This window comes from Nilaparvata lugens, chromosome 1, assembly GCF_014356525.2.
Source record: "Nilaparvata lugens isolate BPH chromosome 1, ASM1435652v1, whole genome shotgun sequence".
NCBI classification, from domain to species: Eukaryota; Metazoa; Arthropoda; class Insecta; order Hemiptera; family Delphacidae; genus Nilaparvata; species Nilaparvata lugens.
The window spans coordinates 97,116,309-97,142,403 of NC_052504.1; the positions used below are offsets into that span (position 1 = coordinate 97,116,309).

Here is a 26,095-nt window from a genome sequence, read left to right on the forward strand (position 1 = left end):
CTTTGGGACTTTTGGGAAAATGACCCTCTGGGATGGTTCTATCGATAGTGAGAAATCCAGCTTTCTCCTAATTTTGTGACGGAAAAAACCTTTATTGACTGGGCTATAAGTTGAGTTGACTTTGTTAGGTTGGCACCAAGTTGAAGATTTAAATGCATTTATCGCGGAAAAATTGATTGGGCACTGCTACTTCAATCCTGGGAGTATTATATTACTAGCCGTCAGGCTCGCTTCGCTCGCCATATCCGTTTAGCCAGACGTTTAGTCTGGCCCCCGACTGGATTGTCCTAACATATGATAAAAATGCTCAAATGAAAAATGCAGGCGAGCGAAGCGAGCCTGCTGATTTCATTCTTGGTCGATCCAGTCGGGGGTCCAGGGGGCGGAGCCCCCTGGCTAGACGGATATGGCGAGCGAAGCGAGCCTGACGGCTAGTGTCATATAAATGTCAAAACTAAATATAAAGAAATAAAAATCTCAGTACCCTTTTTTGAAATATTTTATCACAACATGTTTCGGACATTAAGAAAAGAGATAAATGTCAAAACTAGTCTTGATTAATTTTAAAACTTTACAAGGATACTCACTATAGTGAGTACAGCTATAGATATATACAGACTGTTGAGATATATGCTTATTGATATTGTATGGCCCGGCTGCACAAAAGCCGGTTGAATTTTAACCGTGATTAATTTCACGAGAACCAATCAGAGAAGGCCTTTTTGATTAGACTGCTTCTCTGATTGGTTCTTCTGGAATTAATCACGGTTGAAATTTAACTGCCTTTGTACCAACGGATCTCAGAGTTGTAGGGATACAAGAGTCTAGATATAGTGTCTAGTGAGTCTAGTGAAAATAGTGAGAATCTAGTGTGAGAATTGAAATTTAACCGGCGTTTGTGCAACCGGCACTAACAATCAACAATTCTGTACAGTAATAAAATTATTATGCACTAGCAGGTAACCCGTGCTCCGCAAGGGTCTAAGGAACTGAACAAACTGAAAACTTGACCAACTGAAATCTTGAAGAACTCAAAATATTAATAATAATTATTATTAATAATAAATATTATTTTATAATATCAATTAATTATTAATATTATTCTCCCAATCATATTTTAATTTATGATTCGTGATTGTGAATAAAATAAATAAAATAGACCTATAACCATCATCGGTTAATTGGGAATCTATATGCAAAATTTCATGTTGAGTAGTTCAGACGTGATGATACGTCATTCGTGAATTTCCTATCCCGTACGTGTATAAGCCAGTATTAAATTATAGATAACTTATTAGTTTTCTAGGAAATGCAGGTTAATCTAGATTACTTGGAATGTATTAGAAGTTTACCGGTACCAGTTCCTTCCTAGAAAACAGTCTGGTTCATTTCGGTTAATAATTAGTCATTACTGCAATAGGATGCGTGATACTGATACAGGATACATATACAGGATATATATATATATATATTATATATATATATATACATATACAGGATACATATACATATTAGGATACATGACGCATTGGAAAAGGGAGTTACCTCGCGGTGACGTGTGTGTACTTTCAATGATGACGAATACTATAATATACTATAATCAGAGACTAACAGGCTTACGCTTATCTTTTTCTATACTATAGTGTACTAATAATATGCTCGTGACATTTCTGAGCGGATTTCGTGCTAATATGATTAGAGTAGTATATCATAATAATTTATAGCCGTACTTCCTAAAATAGACCGAATCAATCATCCAAGCGAGAACTTTATTACCAGGAGTAATGTTATCATAAGGAACTATAAAATTACCATGAACGTTATATCATAAATAAGGAGTAAAGATGGATTCCCCATTCCCACGTATTGATATCAGTGTCCGCTTCATTGATTGAATGGGTAATGTATTCAGATACTGTTTCTGGTGAGATACAGTGATATTTATTGACCGAGCGAAGTGAGGTCTAAGATTCAAGTCGACGGTTTGGCATTTCTCTTAATGTTTATATGTTTTTATGTTGCGCATTTACGGCGAAACGCGGTAATAGATTTTCATGAAATTTGACAGGTATGTTCCTTTTTAAATTGCGCGTCGACGTATACATACAAGGTTTTTGGAAATTTTGCATTTCAAGGATAATATAAAAGGAGCCTCCTTCATACGCCAATGTTAGAGTAAAAATCTGGGGCCTGTTTCATAAAAGTTACAAGTCCTGTAATACAGGAAATCACCATTCCAATTACATGCTCAATATAGCCGATAAAATCAGCTGTTCCTGTATTACAGGATTTCTAAATTTTTATGAAACAGGGGCCAGACTATAGAATTATTCATCATAAATCAGCTGTCGAGTGGATTATAAATATTGCAAGCAATGACGCATTCAATTCAATATCTCAGTGTAACTTAGTGAAAAAACAGCTGTTGTGTGGACTATTAATTGCATGCAGTGAGGCATGCAATTGATAACTTGAAGTAGCATAGTATTTTCGCCCGACTTTTCTCTGCTTTCAACTCGATAAGCTTTTGATGACAGTAGCATAGCTGTTTACATTAAATTATTAGCATTGTCGATACATCAACCCAAACAGCCATTAGTGGTTCATACACCGATATCTCGCCGATACGACAGGACAGGACAGAATTTACTCTAATGGACAGTATTGGAGGAGACTGGTTTATAACTGCGCGAGGTCTACTGTTCACAGAACTACTAGTAATAAATAGATATTGAGTGAGGTTTCTAGACCTATATAATATACTGCTCAACACAGTAGATCAATTACAATCCTAAACAGCTAACCCAATTAAATTACAATATCAATGCAATATAGCTTGATTCAATCCTGGATAAATTTAAACTCAGTTTAAACTGCTATCGGGCCTCAGTAACATAGAGCTCCATCAAAAAGTGCAATGAACTAAACTTGTTTCTTGTAGTTTTATTTCATACAAAAGCCAGGTTTATTTGGACACTTTTAAAGTTTAAAGGTCATGGAAAGTCTAAAATAACACGAATTCCTACCCGGCTTGACGACCTGCTGTATTAGGAGTGTTGTTTTTATTGTATTGAGATTCGCTCCAAACTGTTTTAGGATTTTATTCTTTTATGAAAATAGCAGCATTATTGTGTTTCCCATTCAACCACTCTCCTGACAATTTGAAGTGAAAATCACTATATATTTTCATTCATTGAACGAGCGTTAGCGAGTTCTCACTTTTGACTTATTGAAGGCCAAAGTCCTTGTATGTCTGTTTATAATTATGTTCTACAATAACTTTAGAGAGAATTGATCAATAATCTTCAAATTTTGAAAACGTATTCTTCGAACCTTTTTACAGGTCAAGTTCGTTGGACAACAAAATTGACCCACTCTTCGTCCTTTTTCAGGATATAAAAATAACATTGAAAGTGTATAAGAAAAGATTGTTATGATTTATCATTTAGTCAGCTGAAGAATTCATTGCATAGTCACTAAGTTACTGTTCTAGATTTTTTGATTTTAGACTTTCATATTACCTATTTGATTCAAAATTTACTCCTTTATCTGAAATTTGCAAATTTTCAAACGGTCTTATTTGATGAACGGTAAGGAATTTGCAAATCGGATTCCAGATTCGTGTTTCTCGTATCAAAGAGCATAAGGTCACGAAGTATGGCGATTTTTATTTTTCACAAAAAAATGAGAAAAATCATGGACTAACCATCGTGCGTTTTGTAACAGTTAAGAAAAAGTAACCAAGATTTGGCTGAAATTTGCATCATAGATGAAGCTACACCTGAGAAATTTTAACCCTAAATTGGCACCCTCAGCTACTATACAGGAATTATTCTTGTAAAAGAAATATTAAGCTTGAAGTTGCTTTCCATGACGAAACACTCTATAATAACTTTGGCTGATGAAGCTCCTCTTCAGGAGTGAAATACATTCCTCAAGACTCCAAAAAAGTAAGTGTTTTCTCAAATATTTACTATAGTAACACAGTGTCAGAACTTCAACAAAGTTAAATATTAAGCTGTTTTCATAATTTTCATCAACTCTGTATAGCCCAGCAATTATTGAAAGTTGCTGGTTTGAAAGATTACAATAAAACGGCAGTTCTTAAGCGTGTTCTCCAACCCAGGGACTAGTACTAATTTATTTATTGAACAAAACACTATGATTATAAAATAATTAGGACCATAGAGGAGAACTAGACTGAGCCTGTACTATCTCTCTCCAAAATTTTGATAAGAAGTTATATATAATTATATAGAGGCGCTTCTCATTCAAACATCTCTATATATAAAAATGAATGTATGTTTGTGTGTTAGTTTGTTTGTTCCTTATAGACTCGAAAACTACTTGACAAGACGGCATGAAACTTTGGGAATATGTTGTGTGAATATTGGGGATGGTTTCTAACCAGAAATTTTAATAGGGGGGCTGATAATAATTATATATTAATCCATTTTACAGACCTATGTTTTCGAAATTGTTGGCCGAGCGGCTAACGTAGAACGGGAAGATCATCATGATTCAAGACCATGTTGTGATAATATGATTTAGCATATGAACTTACCAGCTGTAAAGGTGCGTACAGATTTACGCGCCGCGAACATGAGCAATTCACTTTTAATCAGCTGATGCCAAGCTTTTTATACCTGTATCTTACTGTTTCTGTAAAAATACAGATATAGTCAGCTGATTAAAAGTGAATTGCTCATGTTCGCGATGAGCAATTCACTTTTAATCAGCTGATGTCAAGCTTTTTATACCTGTATCTTACCGTTTCTGTAAAAATACAGATATAGTCAGCTGATTAAAAGTGAATTGCTCATGTTCGCGGCGCGTATATCTGTACGCACCTTTATAAACACGTCACTCTGTGATAAATATTGTTTACTGGTATTAAAACGGTAGTTTTAAGCAAAAAGGAAGTCCCTATTGAGATGTAAATAAAAATATTGATTGTCAGATAAATTTAATGATTCACCAAATAAAGTCAAGTTTAACATGAGATACATTGACTTTTTGGCGATACGAAGTTCGCCGGGTAAGCTAGTTCTTTATAAAAATAACAGCTTGTCAAACGCTGCTGACACTTTGAAGAGAATGTCACTATGAATGGAGTTTATTATATGATGTCCACGTTATAATGGCAGTATTTGATTAAAATTAGTGTTGCTATCCTTGTCTATCATCTTCATATAGTGAGGTTCACGTTATAATGACAGTATTTAATCTTAATTCTTTTATTTTCATTTTATAGTCTTTTCTCTGCACAATATTTGTTTGATGTTTTATGATTCTGCTGTTATAAAGTTTCTATTGTAATTATTAGTTGAATTTAACCTCAACTTTCTGCATTATTTCGAAATATTATGTTTTTCTTTTACTGTTTTGCAACTCTCACCAGCGGGCAAAGATTTTCTTTTTGCTGGTGATGCCTAGATTTTATATTTTATTTTAATTTTATTCAATTATATGTATGAGTAATTATGTTTATTTAATTATATTTTCAATGATATGTCATATTATAAAGAGTTTGTAATATGTTTTGAATATTCTAATTGGCAATAAATGAAATTGAAATTTTATTAACATTGGTGTAGCTATCCTTATCAAGCAGACAAAGAAGATAGCGCTATCCTTTTCTAGCTCCGCAACGTTTCCTGATAGTTTTTCTAACTATGTAGAATTATAATTAATTAATAAAATATTTAATTTCAATCATGAAAATGTATTATTCATTATTTGAAAAATATATTTTCTTGGCGAATAAAGAATAATTGAATTTTTAAATAAGAATGAACACTTAATATCACATCAGATATACCTATATTAGCATAGAGAAACAATAGCGTAATAGCTCACGCTATTGTTTCTCTATGGTATTAGCTATCCTCTATAAAAGGTTGTCGTGAATGGAATAAACTTCCCAACTCTATTAGATGCATTGAGAGCCGAGCGGGCTTTATCCTGTCTTTGGAAAAGTATCTTATAGAGAAAATGACTGAGTCTGTCCAACCCTAGAGCACTGCATTCTAATCTCCCTTCCTTTCCATTCTTCATTCCATTCATTCATCCATTTTCCACATCCCATCTCCATTCTACATAATACATATTCATCTTCTCATCTCTATATTTTCTGTTCTTTAGTATTGTATATTGTCAATATTACTCAATCAATTTCTAAAATTTTAATTTAAATCCCACCGTATAACGTTTGCTCCATTTATCCAATTTTAATTATTAATGCAATATTGTATTCACTTTTACTCACTCTAATTTCATTCATTCATTCATTCATCCCATAATTCTAAGATTCAAATCAACTAGTTTTTAACTTATTAAGTAGAGCTCTAATACAGCTCTAATAGCTCAAATACAGCTCTAATACAGCTCAACTAGTTTTTAACTTATTAAGTAGAGCTCTAATACAGCTCTAATTCATCACAACCCGGTCGTGTGTTAATGGGAAGGATATTTTATATCCTTCTTAGAGAATCGACAATTATTTGTTGAAACACCGCCGATTTATGCAGTTACATCACATTATTATATTATCGTTATTCTAATTGCATTCAATCTTTATTCTCATTGATTGATTTATTTTTACTTTGTAAAATTCGTTGAATAACTAGCATTATCGTCATTTAATGTAAATTACTGTATAAGCCAGTAAATATTGTAACATACATAAATAAATCTAATCTAATCTTAATGGAAGTGGCAAGGCAGAGAATCGACAACACTGTTCCCCTATCTCTTTCTCCACTGCCATTATAATAACATTGACCTCACTAAAGCTGTTATTTTCAGAAACATTCTGAACAACCTGACAAGAATCGGGAAGGCAGAGAATCGACAACGCTGTCCCCCTATCTCTTTCTCCACTGCCATTATAATAATATTGACCTCACTAAAACTGTTATTTTCCGAAACACTCTGAACAACCGAACAAGAATCGGGAAGGCAGAGAATCGACAACGCTGTTCCCCTATCTCTTTCTCCACTGCCATTATAATAATATTGACCTCACTGAAGCTGTTATTTTCAGAAACATTCTGAACAACCTGACAAGAATAACAACCCACGGTACGAGACAAAGCGATTCGGTTGCACGTTACAACATCAAAAGAAACAATTTACTTGCAAATAATGAAAGGCCGGAGAGATGGGTCTACGCCACAGGCTTTTCTATTATAAAAATACGATCATCGATCTTACAATCAGCGATCATCAACAATGCTCCTTCAACAATAGACGAGGCTCCCGTTTTATTCAATCAATACACTGCGGCTACAGTATATTAACTTCAAGCCAGCCCCCGGGCGCCCCCCTTATTACTATAATGTAAAAGCAAATAAAATCTATTTTACTTATTGACCGAGCGAAGTGAGGTCTAAGATTCAAGTCGACGGTTTGGCATTTCTCTTAATGTTTAATGTTTATATGTTGCGCATATTTACGGCGAAACGCGGTAATAGATTTCCATGAAATTTGACAGGTATGTTCCTTTTTAAATTGCGCGTCGACGTATATATAAGGTTTTTGGAAATTTTGCATTTTGCAAGGATAATATAAAAGGGAAAAAGAGCCTCCTTCATACGCCAATATTAGAGTAAAAATAAGACTATAGAATTATTCATCATAAATCAGTGGACTATAATACTACCCGTTCAAAAACATCGAACATCTTTAAAATGTATCTTTCCATCAACGTTAGTATAGACAGTTGACTATAATACTACCCGTTCAAAAACATCGAACATCTTGAAAAGTATCTTTCCATCAACGTTGAAGACAGTAGTTGCAGCCAGACCTGATAACAGCGCTCACACTCACATTCCGCGACGACACGTCACGGTACGATAGGACAGAAAGCTCTATGTTTATTTAGGATTCTTTCTAGACATTTTAAATTGATAAATTATTTATTAATTTTTGAGAAAACATAACAACATCCATGGTCAAATGCCAAAGGTCAATGTAACCTACTGAGCGCGAGGTCTACTGTTCACAGAACTACTAGTATCTTATGAAGTGAATAACAAGAGATACCAAGATCACGTATTCCAAACACAAAACTGTAGACCTCTTAACATTCTTCAGACGATTCTAAGTGGAAAATCCCACGGTATTTAGATGAAAACGGTAGGGGTCATGAAATGTGTGCTCAGTGGCCAGCCAGCTAGATTGCGTCATCGCCACAAACCGAGGTTTTTAACACCTATTGGCAATTTTCTCGAAAACGGCTCCAACGATTTTGATCAAATTTATACCTGAAATAGTCATTGATAAGCTCTATCAACTGCAACAAGTCCTATATCTGTAAACATTTTAGGAGCTTTGCCCCATCTATGCAGAGTTTGATTTCAGATTCTCAATTATCAGGCTTCAGATTCAATTTAAACAAAAAAATTAAAGTGGAAAAGATTGAGCATCTCTACAATATTAATGTCCAGTAACATTTTCACCTAAAATTGAAAATAAGCTCGAAATTCGAGAAAATAAGATTGTTCAATTGCAAACTTTTGGCAACTGTTGATTCTATTAAATCATTCACTATGAAGAGATAGCAGACTTCGTGTATCTGCAGCGCTATTGTCCTGTCACCAGTTGGCTCAGATCTTAGAATACTAGACTTGAGATGCGCGTGAGCACTAGCGACAGGTGATCAATTTTCATAACGGCAAGGAAAGTTGTGTGAGTGCGCCACACCAATTTTTTGAATAAGAGCAGAGAGTATGGTTATTAAATCTTATCAGTTAAATTTTCAAAAGCTAATAGTTCATACAAGATATCAGTAGCTTATAATTCTCATTTTTCTTACTACAGTATCTACATTTTAAATTTCCGGTAGCCTATATTATTACTTTCCTTGCCCTATTACCATAGGTAAGGAAAGTATTGCTTTCCAAAAAAAAATTAAGGTACCCTAATTTCATGTTTTCTATACGTTTCAAGGTCCCCTGAGTCCAAAAACATGATTTTTGGGTGTTGGTCTGTGTGTGGGTGTGTGTGTGTCTGTGAACACGATAACTCCATTCCTAATTCCAACCGATTGACTTGAAATTTTAAACTTAAGGTCCTTATACCATGAGGATCCGACAATAAGAAATTCAATAAAATTCAATTCAAAATGGCGGATAATGGCTAAAAAACCATGTTTTTCACGGTTATCTCGAAAACGGCTCTAACGATTTTCTTCATAGGGCTATTTATAAGCCCTATCAACTGACATGAGTCTCATTTCTGGGAAAATTGCAGGAGCTCCGTAATATTCCTGAGAAGAATGAATTTTGTTGAATTTCTATCACGATTTTCTCAAAAATGACTTGACCGATTTTTTTCAAATTCCTACCCTGTATAGTTAGTTATATATCAGCTCTATTAACTGGCATGAGTCTCCTCCCTGAGAAATTAACAGGGGGTCCACCCCATCCTTGAGAACTTTACTTTGTAACCTCCTTCTCGTGCGTGAGGTAGGTAGGTAGAGCAGTTTATTCAAAAGAACACATGTCGATATTTTATTTGTAGAACAGCTGTTTTGACAACTTTAAAAAATCCTCAAATTTCATAATTCAAACAAAGGAAAATGTACTCTGAACAGTATAATCGTAGTTTTAATTATTTAGCCGCCAATCGGCATAATGTTATTCCCTAAATTATCCTCGTTAATGAGGCTTATAGATCAATGAGCAAGGAAAGTTGTGTGAGTGTACCACACCAGATTTTTTTTCATGTTCTGTTCTATGTATTTTTGAAAATCTTGTGTTCGATATTTTTAGTGGGTGTTTTGATTCTCTAAATTATTCAATCTCTTATTTGCGCCTTCAAAATTGTGGCGCCCTGGGCAAAAGCCCAGTCTGCCCATTTATAGCCTAGGGCTGTTTCAAGGTGTCAGCATTCCTTATAAATAACTCATATGAATACTGTTTCCTTTCCAACCAATGCTCACAGTATGTAATATAATTTTGCCAAGCTCATATATGCTGAGCGAAGTTGTGAATGAACAAAGAACAGTATTGATTGATATTGCGGTATTGATTGAAGTGTTGTTTTGATTGATTGATTGAGAGTATGTTTATAGCATCGTGATTGCTCAAGGGAGGAATTCTTCAAGTCTGGCTTGTGAAGATAGAGCTGAAGGGCTCATTGAATAATTATTAATTAAATCAAAATGTAATTATGTTGCTCCGCGCGCATTAACAAGCACAGTTATCTTGAACTTGAACTTTTGGTATGAGATCTGCTGGTTAGGTACTAGTAGTTCTGCAAATAGTAGACCTCGCGCATTAATAAACCACACAGCCTCCTCTAATACTGTCCATCAGAGTAAATATTATGTCCTGTCCTGTCGTGTCTTCGTGTCGGCGAGATATACGTATATTTATAAACAACTAATGGCTGTTTGGGTTGCTGTATCGACAATGTTTCTGTTGTAAGCAACTATGCTACTTTCATCAAAAGATAAGATAAGATAATTTATTTTTGTCAAAGAACAATTACAAAATTGCATTAGACAATGTCAGATAATTAATAAAAACATTACATTAATAATTTGGGTGGAGACCCACTCAATACAAATTTATACCATCTAGGTAACTCATAAATAAGAAATATAATCTTATACACATACTAGTAGGTCCTATAATATACAGTATTTTATAGGACAAACATTAATTGAAGGAGTTTTCATAAAATTCAGTCAAACTATAAAATGGGTTGTCACTTAGGAATTTGTTTATTGCCTTTCTGAAACTAGGATAAGGTAGATCTCTGACATACGATAGCAATGATTAAAAAGTCTTATTCCCACATTAAAATGGCTTCTCAAAGTCCTTGATAGCCTTACTTGAGGAATATGTACATTTCTATAGCTCCTCGTATTATGATTGTGCACATTAATATTACAATCAAGGTTTCTTTCCTTCAATTTTATATACAAAAGCAACGTATATATATACAAACAAATGACAGTCATGACTCTAGTTTTGACAAATAGCGGTTTGCAGTGAGCTCTCACATTTGAGTTAGTTACTATTCTTATCGCTTTTTTTTTGCAGAACCAAAACTTCAGACACCCGTGAACAATTTCCCCACAGAATAACACTGTAACTCAAGTGGGAATGATAAAGCTTACCGAGTTGAAAGCAGAGAAAATACTATGCTACCTCGAGTGATCAATCACATGCCTCATTGCATGCAATTAATAGTCCACATGGCAGCTGATTTTTTACCAAGTTATTGAGATACTAGTAGTTCTGTGAACAGTAGACCTCACGCTCAGTTAGTTACATTGACCTGTTGTTATGTTTTCTCAAAAACTAATAAATAATTTATCAATTTTAAATGTCTAGAAATAATCCTGAATAAACATAGAGCTTTCTGTTCTATCGTACCGTGACGTGTCGTCCCGGAATGTGAGTGTGAGCGCTGTTATCAAGTCTGGCTGCAACTGTCTACAACGTTGATGGAAAGATACGTTTTCAAGATGTTCGATGCATTTGAACGGGTAGTATTATAGTCAACTGTCTGCTAACGTTGGTGGAAAGATACATTTTGAAGATGTTCGATGTTTTTAAACGGGTAGTATTATAGTCCACTAAACAGCTGATTTATGATGAATAATTCTATAGTCTGATTTTTACTCTAATATTGGCGTATGAAGGAGGCTCCTTTTTCCTTTTATATTATCCTTGAAATGCCAGATTTCCAAAAACTTGTATATACGTCGACGCGAAATTCAAAAAGGAACATACCTGTCAAATTTCATGAAAATCTATTGCTGCGTTTCGCCGTAAATGCGCAACATATGAACATTAAGAGAAATGCCAAACCGTCGACTTGAATCTTAGACCTCACTTCGCTCGGTCAATTAATATTGCAAGCGTCATTGCTATCCTTGTCTATCATTCAACAAAGCAGATAGCGCTATCTCTTTCTCGCTATGCTCTGTTGCCAGATCGGTTTCTAACAATGTAGAAATATAATTAATAATTAACAGAATATTTAATCTTGATTATGAAAATTCATTATGAAATCGTTGAAAAATATAATTTATTGCTTGATAAAATATAATTGATAATCTAAAACGAGAATGAACAGTTAATATTACATCAATAAACTTTTATCAGTTACCCTTCATAGAAGGCATTGACAAGACAGAGGATCGGCAACGTTGTTCTCCTATCTTTCTCCACTGCCGTTATAACGTGGACCTCACTATAGCAGAATACATGGTCCCAATAAAGTTCCAGTCACCGGTTGATTGTTTTGACCTGCAGGCATTGACAAGACAGAGGATCGGCAACGTTGTTCTCCTATCTTTCTCCACTGCCATTATAACGTGGACCTCACTATAGCAGAATACAGTCATGGCCCCAATAAAGTTCCAGTCACCGGTTGATTGTTTTAACCTGCAGGCATAGACAAGACAGAGGATCGGCAACGTTGTTCTCCTATCTTTCTCCACTGCCATTATAACGTGGACCTCACTATAGCAGAATACATGGTCCCAATAAAGCTCCAGTCACCGGTTGATTGTTTTGAACTTTGATTGTTGCAATACTTTGACGATCTCAAGAGCCTTGTATTATGATTCAAAACGATTGTTTTGATTTGATTGAAAATATGTTGAAAATGAAATGTTTGTTTTGATTTGATTGAAAACATGTTGGAAATGAAATGTTTGTCCTGATTTGATTGAAAACATTTTGAAAATGAAATGTTTGTTCTGATTTGATTGAAAACATGTTGAAAATGAAATGTTTGTTCTGATTTGATTGAAAACATGTTGGAAATGAATCGTTATTGTTTTGATTTGATTGAAAATGTGTTGGAAATGGAATGTTTGTTCTGATTTGATTGAAAACATGTTGAAAATGAAATGTTTGTTTTGATTTGATTGAAAATGAAATGTTTGTTTTGATTTGATTGAAAACATGTTGAAAATGGAATGTTTGTTCTGATTTGATTGAAAACATGTTGAAAATGAAAGGTTTGTTCTGATTTGAATGAAAACATGTTGGAAATGAAATGTTATTGTTTTGATTTGATTGAAAATATGTTGAAAATGGAGTGTTTGTTCTGATTTGATTGAAAACATGTTGAAAATAAAATGTTATTGTTTTGATTTGATTGAAAACATGTTGGAAATGAAATGTTATTGTTTTGATTTGATTGAAAATATGTTGAAAATGGAATGTTTGTTCTGATTCGATTGAAAAAATGTTGGAAATGAAATGTTATTGTTTTGATTTGATTGGAAATTTGTTGAAAATGAAATGTTTGTTTTGATTTGATTGAAAATATGTTGAAAATGAAATGTTTGTTTTGATTTGATTGAAAATATGTTGAAAATTGAATTTTTGTTCTGATTTGATTGAAAACATGATGAAAATTAAATGTTTTTGTTTTGATTTGATTGAAAATATGTTGAAAATGAAATGTTTGTTTTGATTTGATTGAAAATATGTTGAAAATGGAATGTTTGTTTTGATTTGATTGAAAATATGTTGAAAATGAAATGTTATTGTTTTGATTTGATTGAAAATATGTTGAAAATGGAATGTTTGTTCTGATTCAATTGAAAACATGTTGGAAATGGAATGTTTCTGTTCTGATTCGATTGAAAACATGTTGAAAATGTAATGTTTGCAGTGCGAGAAGGTCGCGATGCGGCGGGCGCGGACGAACTACCTGAGTTCACAGAGGCGTGCCTTGGGTGCATTTGCGACGCGACGTCCGCCTGCAACCTGACGATCGGCTGCACGGCAGGCCTGTGTGGGCCCTTCCTAATTGGCCGCCAGTACTGGTTCGACGCTGGCGCCCCTGTACTCAGCGGAGATAACTGGCAACGCAGTGGAGGTAAGTTATTTCCAAAACTTAATACATAGTGTTTAGAATAGAAAAATATTTATTTGTCAAACATGTGCTGTACAAATACTTAATGGTGACAAATGTTTGATAACACATTTGAAAAGTGGTCCTACTATTAATATAATACTATAGTCGCCCAAGCGAAAATGGGTCTCTCAAGGTCGAAGTTTCCTCTTGACACCACCACCCTTCTCTACCAATACTGTTGCCACTTTGTACTAAGGGTGGCTAGTAAGAGAGAAAGTGAATGTGTGTGAGAGAGATATTTTGATATTTATTCAATTTGTCTTACATTGTCAGGTCTGACAAGACCTATGGCAAACACTTATAAAATTAAACAAAACGAACAAAGAATAACACTTCTAAATTTAAATACAATACATAGTGGAAATTAATACAATTGATGAAAATAATCTAGGCTAATCTATTGGATGGGCAGAATTTACAGGGAAGTGGAAATTTGAAAGGTACAAGTGGGAGGAAATTAAGGCTTGGTGAGGGGTAGGGGTCTAGAATATGGAGGATTATGGATATAAAGGAACCCGGATTTTCGGTGGGATTCTACCACTCTAGCACCTTGGGTTGTTGGGACGCTAGGCCTGCTATTCTTGACCAGCAGCACCACGGCCAAACTATTAATTAAATGAGATTGGAGACAATGGAGCAAATAAAATAAATGCGAATGGAGCAAATAGAAATAAGTAAATGGAGCAAATAGAAATAAGAATGAGAATATCAATTTAAGTAAAATAATGATGAATGGAATGCAGAGTGTGCCCTCAAAAACATCGGACATATTTGGATTTGTATCTTTCCATAAGCAACAGACGCTCTTTTGTATCTTCTCAAAAGCAACGTGTTGCATCCGAAAAGGTACACAAAGAGCTTCAATGTATCCTTCCATAAGCAACATAATTATGCTTTTTTGTATCTTCTCAAAAGCAACGTGTTGCATCCAAAAAGACACACAAGGAGCTTCAATGTATCTTTCCATAAGCAACAGGTGCTCTTTTGTATCTTCTCAAAAGTAGCGTGTTGCATCCGAAAATATACACAAGGAGCTTCAATGTATCCTTCCATAAGCAACATAATTATGCTTTTTGTATCTTCTCAAAAGCAAAGTGTTGCATCCGAAAAGATACACAATGAGCTTCAATGTATCTTTCCATAAGCAACAGACGCTCTTTTGTATCTTCTCAAAAGCAACGTGTTGCATCCGAAAATATACACAAGGATCCCGTACGTGTATAAGCCAGTGTTCATTCCTTTATTATATTTTAGATTATTATGTGACATTAGATTATTGGATAGATTATAGATTACACACGCAGATATCATGGCACACCTGCCACTCATATTCAGCTGAATATCTTCAACATCAATTGATGTCTTATTATTCTAATTATGGAGGAATACTACAACATCCCCCTGCCCATAGAATTTATTTTTTTATTTATTTATTCGTGGACAGAATCACAAATCATATAATTAAAGCATTATGTAGAAAATTGAATTCTGAAGAAACTTTTATATTTGTGAATGTTCTGTAATATTAGTGAATATTCTGCAATTTTTTTTCATATTTATTGAATTTTTCAGCTTACGAGGCGTGTACAGTGGATCCTTACTGTTCAACAAGTACCATGTACAACTACATGTCCAGATATATTCAGGTTTGTATTCCCTTATTTTCACTCACTAAAAAATCTGGTGTGGCGCACTCACACAACTTTCCTTGCCGTTATGAAAATTGATCACCTGACGCTAGTGTTCCCGCGCATCTCAAGTCTACTATTCAAAGATTTGAGCCAGCTGGTGACAGGGCAATAACGCTGGAGACACACGAGGTCTGCTATCTCTTCATAGTGAATCATTTAATAGAATCAACAGTTGCCAACAGTTTGCAATTGGATAATCACATTTTCTCGAATTTCGAGCTTATTTTTAGTTTTAGGTGAAAATGTTACAAAACATTAATTGTAGAGTTTCTCATGCTCAATCTTTTCCACTCAAAATGTTTTGTTTAAATTGTATCTGAAGCCTGATAATTGGGAATCTAAAATCAAATTTTGCATAGATAAGCTCCTGAAATTTTTACAGATATGGGACTTGTGACAGTTGATAGAGCTTATCGATGACTATTTTAGGTATAACTTTAATCAAAATCGTTGCAGCCGTTTTCGAGAAAATCGCGAAAAACCCTGTTTTTAACAACATTTTCGCCATTTTAGCCGCCATCTTGAATTGCATTTGATCGAAATTGTTCGTGTCGGATCCTTATATTGTAAGGACCTCATGTTCCAAATTTTTAATCATTCCGTTAATTGGGAGATGAGATATCTTGTACACAGACGCACATACACTCATACAGACACACACACACATACAGACCAATACCCAAAAACCACCTTTTTGGACTCAGGGGACCTTGAAACGTATTGAAATTTAGAAATTTGGGTACCTTAATTTTTTCGGAAAGCAATACTTCCTTTACCTATGGTAATAGGGCAAGGAAAGTAAAAATTGATTATTTCCAAACACTGTTTTGTTATCAAATAGAAAGACTTCGGTAGCAGTCAAGTTAATTTAATAAAATTATCCACTTACTGTGACAATGAGACCTGTTTATTTTATTTTCTACTAGCAGGTAATCCTCAAGGGTCTACATAACAACTTGACAAATTGAGAACTTGACCTACTGAAATCTTGAAGAACTTAAAATAGGCCTATAACCATCCTCGGTAAATTAATAATAGATATTCAAAATTTCAAATTATTTAAATTTTATATTTGACTAGCAGGTAACCCGTGCTCCTCAAGGGTCTACATAACAACTTGACCTAATGAAATCTTTTAAAGTTCAAAATGGGCCTAAAACCATCCTTGGTAAATTCTTCTTCTTCTTCTGGTGCCTATCCGTTACCGAATGTTGGCAATCATTCTGGCAATTACAACTTTGTTGACAGCCGCTCTAAAAAGTTCCGGGGTGGACACTGCAAACCATGTTCTCAAGTTCTTTAACCAGGAAATTCGTCTCCTACCAACACCTCTCCTGCCAAGAACTTTACCCTGTAGTACACATTTCAACAAAGTTCCGGGGTGGACACTGCAAACCATGTTCTCAAGTTCTTTAACCAGGAAATTCGTCTCCTACCAACACCTCTCCTACCAAGAACTTTACCCTGTGTAGTACACATTTCAACAACTGATATTTAGTTCCATTCCTCATAATGTGTCCCAGATACTCCAATTTTCGTCTCTTGACTGTGTACATTATTTCCGTCTTGTTGTTGAAGAACCCTGTTGTTGGAAATTTTGTCCATCCATGATATTTTCAGGATCCGTCTATAGGTCCACATCTCGAACGCTTCAAGTTTCTTTGTTGTTGTTTCAGTCAAGGTCCAAGACTCAACTCCATATAACAAAATGGAAAATATATAACAACGGAGGAGTCTAATTTTCAGTTCAAGGGTCAAATTATGCGACTTGAATACTCTTGACATGATTTTGAATGCCGCTCTCGCCTTTTCAATCCGAGCCCTCACCTCCTGAGAATGGTCCCACTGCTCATTCAAAACTGTACCCAGGTAAATATAAGATGGCACTCTCTCCACTACCCTACCATCAATAGTAAAATGCACATTGTCAACTTTTTCTTTTCTAATTATCATTGTCTTTGTTTTGTTAATGTTGACTTCCAGACCATATATTTTACTAACTTCAGCGACTTTGTCCATTAGCAGTTGAAGTCCTTGCGGGGTGTCGGCAAAAATTACTGTATCATCCTCGGTAAATTAATAATCTATATTCAAAACTTCCAAGTTAATCAGTCCAGTATGGTAGTTCAGACGTGATGATGCGTCATTCGTGAGTTTCCCATCCCGTACCGTACGTGTATAAGCCCGTTTTTTACTTTATTTTATTATAGATTTATTTAGGGCCTACATAACAACTTGACAAATTGAGAACTTGACCTACTGAAATCTTGAAGAATTCAAAATCGGCCTTAACCATCCTCGGTAAATCAATAATCTATATTCAAAATTTCAAGTTTATCAGTCCAGTAGTTCAGAAGTGATGATGCGTCATTCGTGAATTTCCCATTCCGTACGTGTACAAGCCAATTATTTCTTTTAATATCTTATAATTATTACATTATATTATATATTACATATATTAGTAATATTAATTATTACACTTGAATCCATTTATTGAAGAAATTTGACTGTTAAGTCGCTCTACTTAATAACAAACAAGTGATTAATTAGTAAGCAGCTCGTGAGTGAAAAAACGTAAAGAAGTCCATTTCAAAACATCAATGCTCAAGCGCCTATATTGAGGTCCAGGTAACAATGGCAGTGGAGGAAAAGATGGGGAGGACAGTGTTGCCGATTCTCTGCCTTGCCACTGCCTTCTTTAGAGGATAGCTGATACTGATGTATCTGTAGGCTAATATTATCTATTTATTCTTGTTTAAAATAATTGATTACATTTTATTCGCAAATATGATATATTTTTCAATTATTGAACAATAAATTTCCATGTGTCACCTGGTCATATGGGACATATATATGAATCATCTATTATCATCTCATATTGATCAGGATTTTAGTTTTAAGTTAAAAGTTCACTGAACAGTATTTTGTCTTTGAACAATCTTTGTCATCGACAGAAAGATTGTTTATTTTATTTGTTGTCAATATTAACGTTAGCTTCTCTCTGTTTTTAATAACAGAAGTGCGTTTGTGCGTCATATAGAAATATGTACTTGAGATGGCTTTCATGTTTGGCATTGACTGAGTTTATATTAATACCCAAAATTTAGCTTTTGGGGCTGAGCTTGTTCGTTAGGACTGTGAGAAAAGTCCGGCTAATCCAGTGAAAAAGGTTAGACTTGTTTCTTTTTATAATACATTTATTCTGTCACAGATCGGGCAGTTTAAAAATAATTGTATTATTAAGGGAGACAGGTTCTGTTGATTAATCATATCTCTACATTGTTTAAAAACAATCTGGCAACATTGCGGTTCTTGTGGAGCTAGAAAAGGATGAGTAGAGCTATCTGCTTTGTCGAATGATAGACAAGGATAGCAAAACCAATGTTAATCAAATATCTGTTCATTCTTGTATAAAATAATTCATTACATTTTACAATTCATCAATTTTTTCAACAACGTATCCTCCTGAGTCCCATTGTGCTATTTTCAGGACATCTTTGAGGACCTACATCTTTATTTTCAGGACCTCACAATATTGTTGAACTTTTCAAATCGAATTGGGTAATTTTTTCAAATGTAATAATTGATATTTTATATCAATAGCTACTTGTTTTCGTTTGGACAATAAATGGAATTTGATGTGATATTAGTTATATAATAATATATGTTATGCGCTTATAGTCTATTTGTTTTCGTTTGGGAAATAACCGGAATTTGATGTGATATTTGTTATATAATATGTTATTTTCCTAATTTGCCGTTGATTCATATTTTCGACAGGACTGCAATGGTGACGGCGAGATAACGTGTGATGACTATGCCAGAATACACTACCTTGGTGGCCTACAGTGTGATATGCCCATTCACAATTATGCCTACTACAGGGTGTTCAGACAGTGTGTGTCAAAGATAGCGAATCTCAAATAGAAGATGCCTCAAAATTTGAAACGTTTGTTAGTTCAGTGCTCAATTTAATAGTCATAAAAATTATACACACTAATTTATTATAATAAATAGATAACAATTACAACAATAATTTGTTTGTTTTTTTCAGTGATGACCAGTTTCATTTATGCCTCTATATTTGTAGTGAGGTTTTATTTATTTATTCACGTATCATACAATTTTTACAACGCAATTGAGGCGTTAGCTACAAGAAGGGCATATAGCTGAGATCTAAGTTTTCCAGGAACAGAGTTTAAAGTTTTAATAACTAATTTAAATGTAGAAGGCATTGAGATAAGCTAATTAACTCCTAAAACCATAGGATTAATCACTTCTGTACAGAATTTGAGTATGAAATATGTAATTAAGTTATAAGGGATTAAGTAATTTAATATAAAAAAAGATGTTATGTGCCCGATGTCTAAATTTTATATGATGTCTAAATTTTTAGACAATTTTGGCCTAATGGCCAAACAGCCATTAGGCTGTCATTGACTGACAGCCCAATGGCTATTCAGTTTTGGCTTTCAACTACCAGTTTGCTAACTAACTTACCTTATAAGACTATTATTTAGTGAATACGTTTTGAAGAGAGAACTGCAACTACAGAAGAAATACCTCAAGAAAATGTGGAAGAAATGAGTGATAAGACAACTATGAAGACTGTGACAGCGAATGAAGGCTATTGCCACCAAAAATGGGACTGAAAAAATTTTAAGAAATGTTTTTATTTTTGAAATTTAAAATTAGTTTTTAGACAATAGACCTAATTCAATAAAGTTTATATTCTAACTTAAATAATGATTTAATAATTCATTCAATTCACACTTTCTTTGACTGAATAGCCTTTGACTCAATTTAATAGTCATAAAAATTATACACACTAATTTATTATAATAAATAGATAACAATTACAACAATAATTTGTTTGTTTTTTTCAGTGATGACCAGTTTCATTTATGCCTCTATATTTGTAGTGAGGTTTTATTTATTTATTCACGTATCATACAATTTTTACAACGCAATTGAGGCGTTAGCTACAAGAAGGGCATATAGCTGAGATATAAGTTTTCCAGGAACAGAGTTTAAAGTTTTAATAACTAATTTAAATGTAGAAGGCATTGAGATAAGCTAATTAACTCCTAAAACCAATAGGATTAATCACTTCTGTACAGAATTTGAGTATGAAATATGTAATTAAGTTATAAGGGATTAAGTAATTTAATATAAAAAAAGATGTTATGTGCCCGATGTCTAAATTTTATATGATGTCTAAATTTTTAGACAATTTTGGCCTAATGGCCAAACAGCCATTAGGCTGTCATTGACTGACAGCCTAATGGCTATTCAGTTTTGGCTTTCAACTACCAGTTTGCTAACTAACTTACCTTATAAGACTATTATTTAGTGAATACGTTTTGAAGAGAGAACTGCAACTACAGAAGAAATACCTCAAGAAAATGTGGAAGAAATGAGTGATAAGACAACTATGAAGACTGTGACAGCGAATGAAGGCTATTGCCACCAAAAATTGGACTGAAAAAAATTTAAGAAATGTTTTTATTTTTGAAATTTGAAATTAGTTTTTAGACAATAGACCTAATTCAATAAAGTTTATATTCTAACTTAAATAATGATTTAATAATTCATTCAATTCACACTTTCTTTGACTGAATAGCCATTAGGTGTAATAAGGGCACATAACATCTCTTTTTTTATATTATATTACTTAATCCCTTATAACTTAATTACATATTTCATACTCAAATTCTGTACAGAAGTGATTAATCTTATTGGTTTTAGGAGTTAAATACCTTATCTCAATGCCTTCTACATTTAAATTAGTTATTAAAACTTTAAACTCGGTTCCTGGAAAACTTAGATATCAGCTATATGCCGCCCTTCTTGTAGCTAACGCCTCAATTATAAAATGAATATTAAGGTGCGTACAGACGTGTATTGTAGCGAAACGTCTCATATTATAGCACAATACTTGTAAGGTCAACTTCTATCCATATCAACCAAATATGGGGAATTTGCATTTTTCATGAAATCCATGAACTAACATAAACATCATGGATTTTTGCAAAAATGGTTGAGAATTAAAATCGCTCTTACTCTCAGGAATGACAGTACTTGACGAGACGAACAATAATATGTCATCACATTGGCGAAATTCACTTCTATTCTTGAATTATAAGCATTTGAAGATGAGTGATTTCTATGATCTGTGACAGTACTTGACGAGACGAACAATAATATGTCATCACATTGGCAAAATTCACTTCTATTCTTGAATTATAAGCATTTGAAGATGAGTGATTTCTATGATCTGTGACAGTACTTGACGAGACGAACAATAATATGTCATCACATTGGCCAAATTCACTTCTATTCTTGAGTTATAAGCATTGAAGATGAGTGATTTCTCTGATCTGTGACAGTACTTGACGAGACGAACATAATATGTCATCACATTGGCCAATTCACTTCTATTCTTGATTATAAGCATTTGAAGATGAGTGATTTCTCTGATCTGTGACAGTACTTGACGAGACGAACAATAATATGTCATCACATTGGCAAATTCACTTCTATTCTTGAATTATAAGCATTTGAAGATGGGTGATTTCTCTGATCTGTGACAGTACTTGGCGAGACGAACAATAATATGTCATCACATTGGTCAAATTCACTTCTATTCTTGCGAAATTCACTTCTATTCTTGAATTATAAGCATTGAAGATGAGTGATTTCTATGATCTGTGACAGTACTTGGCGAGACGAACAATAATATGTCATCACATTGGTCAAATTCACTTCTATTCTTGAATTATAAGCATTTGAAGATGGGTGATTTCTCTGATCTGTGACAGTACTTGGCGAGACGAACAATAATATGTCATCACATTGGCCAAATTCACTTCTATTCTTGAGTTATAAGCATTTGAAGATGGGTGATTTCTCTGATCTGTGACAGTACTTGGCGAGACGAACAATAATATGTCATCACATTGGTCAAATTCACTTCTATTCTTGAATTATAAGCATTTGAAGATGAGTGATTTCTATGATCTGTGACAGTACTTGACGAGACGAACAATAATATGTCATCACATTGGCCAAATTCACTCCTATTCTTGAATTATAAGCATTTGAAGATGAGTGATTTCTATGATCTGTGACAGTACTTGACGAGACGAACAATAATATGTCATCACATTGGCGAAATTCACTTCTATTCTTGAATTATAAGCATTTGAAGATGAGTGATTTCTCTGATCTGTGACAGTACTTGGCGAGACGAACAATAATATGTCATCACATTGGTCAAATTCACTTCTATTCTTGAATTATAAGCATTTGAAGATGAGTGATTTCTATGATCTGTGACAGTACTTGACGAGACGAACAATAATATGTCATCACATTGGCCAAATTCACTTCTATTCTTGAGTTATAAGCATTTGAAGATGAGTTATTTCTCTGATCTGTGACAGTACTTGACGAGACGAACAATAATATGTCATCACATTGGCCAAATTCACTTCTATTCTTGAGTTATAAGCATTTGAAGATGGTGATTTCTCTGATCTGTGACAGTACTTGACGAGACGAACAATAATATGTCATCACATTGGCAAAATTCACTTCTATTCTTGAATATAAGCATTTGAAGATGGTGATTTCTCTGATCTGTGACAGTACTTGCGAGACGAACAATAATATGTCATCACATTGGCGAATTCACTTCTATTCTTGAATTATAAGCATTTGAAGATGAGTGATTTCTATGATCTGTGACAGTACTTGACGAGACGAACAATAATATGTCATCACATTGGCCAAATTCACTTCTATTCTTGAATTATAAGCATTTGAAGATGAGTTATTTCTCTGATCTGTGACAGTACTTGACGAGACGAACAATAATATGTCATCACATTGGCCAAATTCACTTCTATTCTTGAATTATAAGCATTTGAAGATGGGTGATTTCTCTGATCTGTGACAGTACTTGGCGAGACGAACAATAATATGTCATCACATTGGTCAAATTCACTTCTATTCTTGAATTATAAGCATTTGAAGATGGGTGATTTCTCTGATCTGTGACAGTACTTGGCGAGACGAACAATAATATGTCATCACATTGGGGCGAGACGAACAATAATATGTCATCACATTGGTCAAATTCACTTCTATTCTTGATTATAAGCATTTGAAGATGGGTGATTTCTCTGATCTGTGACAGTACTTGGCGAGACGAACAATAATATGTCATCACATTGGCCAAATTCACTTCTATTCTTGAGTTATAAGCATTTGAAGATGAGTGATTTCTATGATCTGTGACAGTACTTGGCGAGACGAACAATAATATGTCATCACATTGGCAAAATTCACTTCTATTCTTGAATTATAAGCATTTGAAGATGAGTGATTTCTATGATCTGTGACAGTACTTGACGAGACGAACAATATATGTCATCACATTGGCCAAATTCACTTCTATTCTTGAATTATAAGCATTTGAAGATGAGTGATTTCTATGATCTGTGACAGTACTTGACGAGACGAACAATAATATGTCATCACATTGGCGAAATTCACTTCTATTCTTGAATTATAAGCATTTGAAGATGAGTGATTTCTATGATCTGTGACAGTACTTGACGAGACGAACAATAATATGTCATCACATTGGCGAAATTCACTTCTATTCTTGAATTATAAGCATTTGAAGATGAGTGATTTCTCTGATCTGTGACAGTACTTGACGAGACGAACAATAATATGTCATCACATTGGCGAAATTCACTTCTATTCTTGAATTATAAGCATTTGAAGATGGGTGATTTCTCTGATCTGTGACAGTACTTGGCGAGACGAACAATTCAAATTCACTCTATTCTTGAATTATAAGCATTGAAGATGAGTGATTTCTATGATCTGTGATAGTACTTGACGAGACGAACAATAATATGTCATCACATTGGTCAAATTCACTCCTATTCTTGAATTATAAGCATTTGAAGATGAGTGATTTCTCTGATCTGTGACAGTACTTGGCGAGACGAACAATAATATGTCATCACATTGGCGAAATTCACTTCTATTCTTGAGTTATAAGCATTTGAAGATGAGTGATTTTTCTGATCTGAGAGTGGAGGTAAGGTTTTATGTTTGAGTGAATAACTCACCCTGTATTGTAGCGAAACGTCTCATATTATAGCACAACACTTGTTAGGTCAACCTCTATCCATAGCCCCAATATCAACCAAATGTGGGAGATTTGCATTTTTCATGACATCCATGAACCAAATTTCAATTTTTCATTCGTGTTTCTCGCATCAAAGAGCATATAATAAGGTTACTAAGTTTGAGCGATTTTTAATTTTCACAAAAAAGAGAAGAACCATGGACCATCGTGCGTTTTGAAACAGTAAGAAAAAAGTATCTCAGATTTGGCTGAAATTAGCACCATAGATGAAGATCTACCTGAGAAATGTCGGAGCCAAATTTGGCACACCCAGCTACTATATAGTGTAAGTTATGCAGCTTCAAACATAAAATGTTCAACATTTCAAACGGCCATATTGAATAACTGGTAAGGATTTTTGCAAATCGGATTCCAGATTAGTGTTTCTTTCTGGGTCTGTCCTGTTTGATATTATATCATGGACAAGTTTGTAATGAAGATTATTTCCACCTTTCATCTATAATAATATTCGGATCATTACACCTTCCAAGAAGACTGTCTGCTCTATATTTCGCAACCTCTGTTATCCTCGACCTCTGCTACAACTCCTCCTCCTCTCCTTACCATCCTCTCCTCCTTTTCTTCAGAACCGCTCTCACTTATTCGTTATCAATTTTCTTTGAATATTTTTGTAACTGATGATATTGTTTCCATCTAGTCTTTTCTAGACTCTTTTCCTTTTCCTCTTTGGTTCAAAGCTATATGTACCTCAATGTCGGAGCCAAATTTGGCACGCCCAGCTACTATACAGAGTGAGTTATGCAGCTTCAAACATAAAATTTGCAAATTTTAAAACTGCCATATTTAATGAACGGTAAGGAATTTTGCAAATCAGATTCCAGATTCGTGTTTCTCGCATCAAAGAGCATAAGGTCACGAAGTTTGAGCGATTTTTATTTTTCACAAAAAAATGAGAAAAACCATGGACATCATATTGTGCGTTTAAAAACAGTAAAAAAAGTATCTCAGATTTGGCTGAAATTTGCACCATAGATGAAGCTCTACCTGAGAAATGTCGGAGCCAAATTTGGCACACCCAGCTACTATACAGGGTGAGTTATGCAGCTTCAAACAAAATTTATAATCAATAATAGATCAGATTTATTGGTGTGACTTGAATCACTACTATAAAAAGCGGTGTGAAAGGATACGTGACAAACACAGTACGTGTCCCATAGCTTTGCCTCTGAGACTCTGTAACGGCATACAGACAAGGTATGTATCGCGGGGTGATATTCACGGCTTTGCAAAAGCATCAGGCTTTAGAGACCGTAGATCCCTAAGATAGAGGAAGCTC

General features: G+C 34.2%; 1 protein-coding gene across 1 annotated transcript in view; it reads left to right on the top strand.

Moving 5' to 3' along the window:
- LOC111062302 overlaps window positions 1-19,626 on the top strand; it is a 22,685-nt gene extending 3,059 nt beyond the window's left edge. The window contains exons 2-4 of the mRNA XM_039419698.1: window positions 13,654-13,860; window positions 15,472-15,545; window positions 19,371-19,626. Coding sequence (XP_039275632.1) covers window positions 13,654-13,860; window positions 15,472-15,545; window positions 19,371-19,517 — 428 coding nt within the window. The 3' untranslated portion in view covers window positions 19,518-19,626. The remainder of the gene's footprint in view (window positions 1-13,653; window positions 13,861-15,471; window positions 15,546-19,370) is intronic.
- Window positions 19,627-26,095: the final 6,469 nt, after the last annotated feature.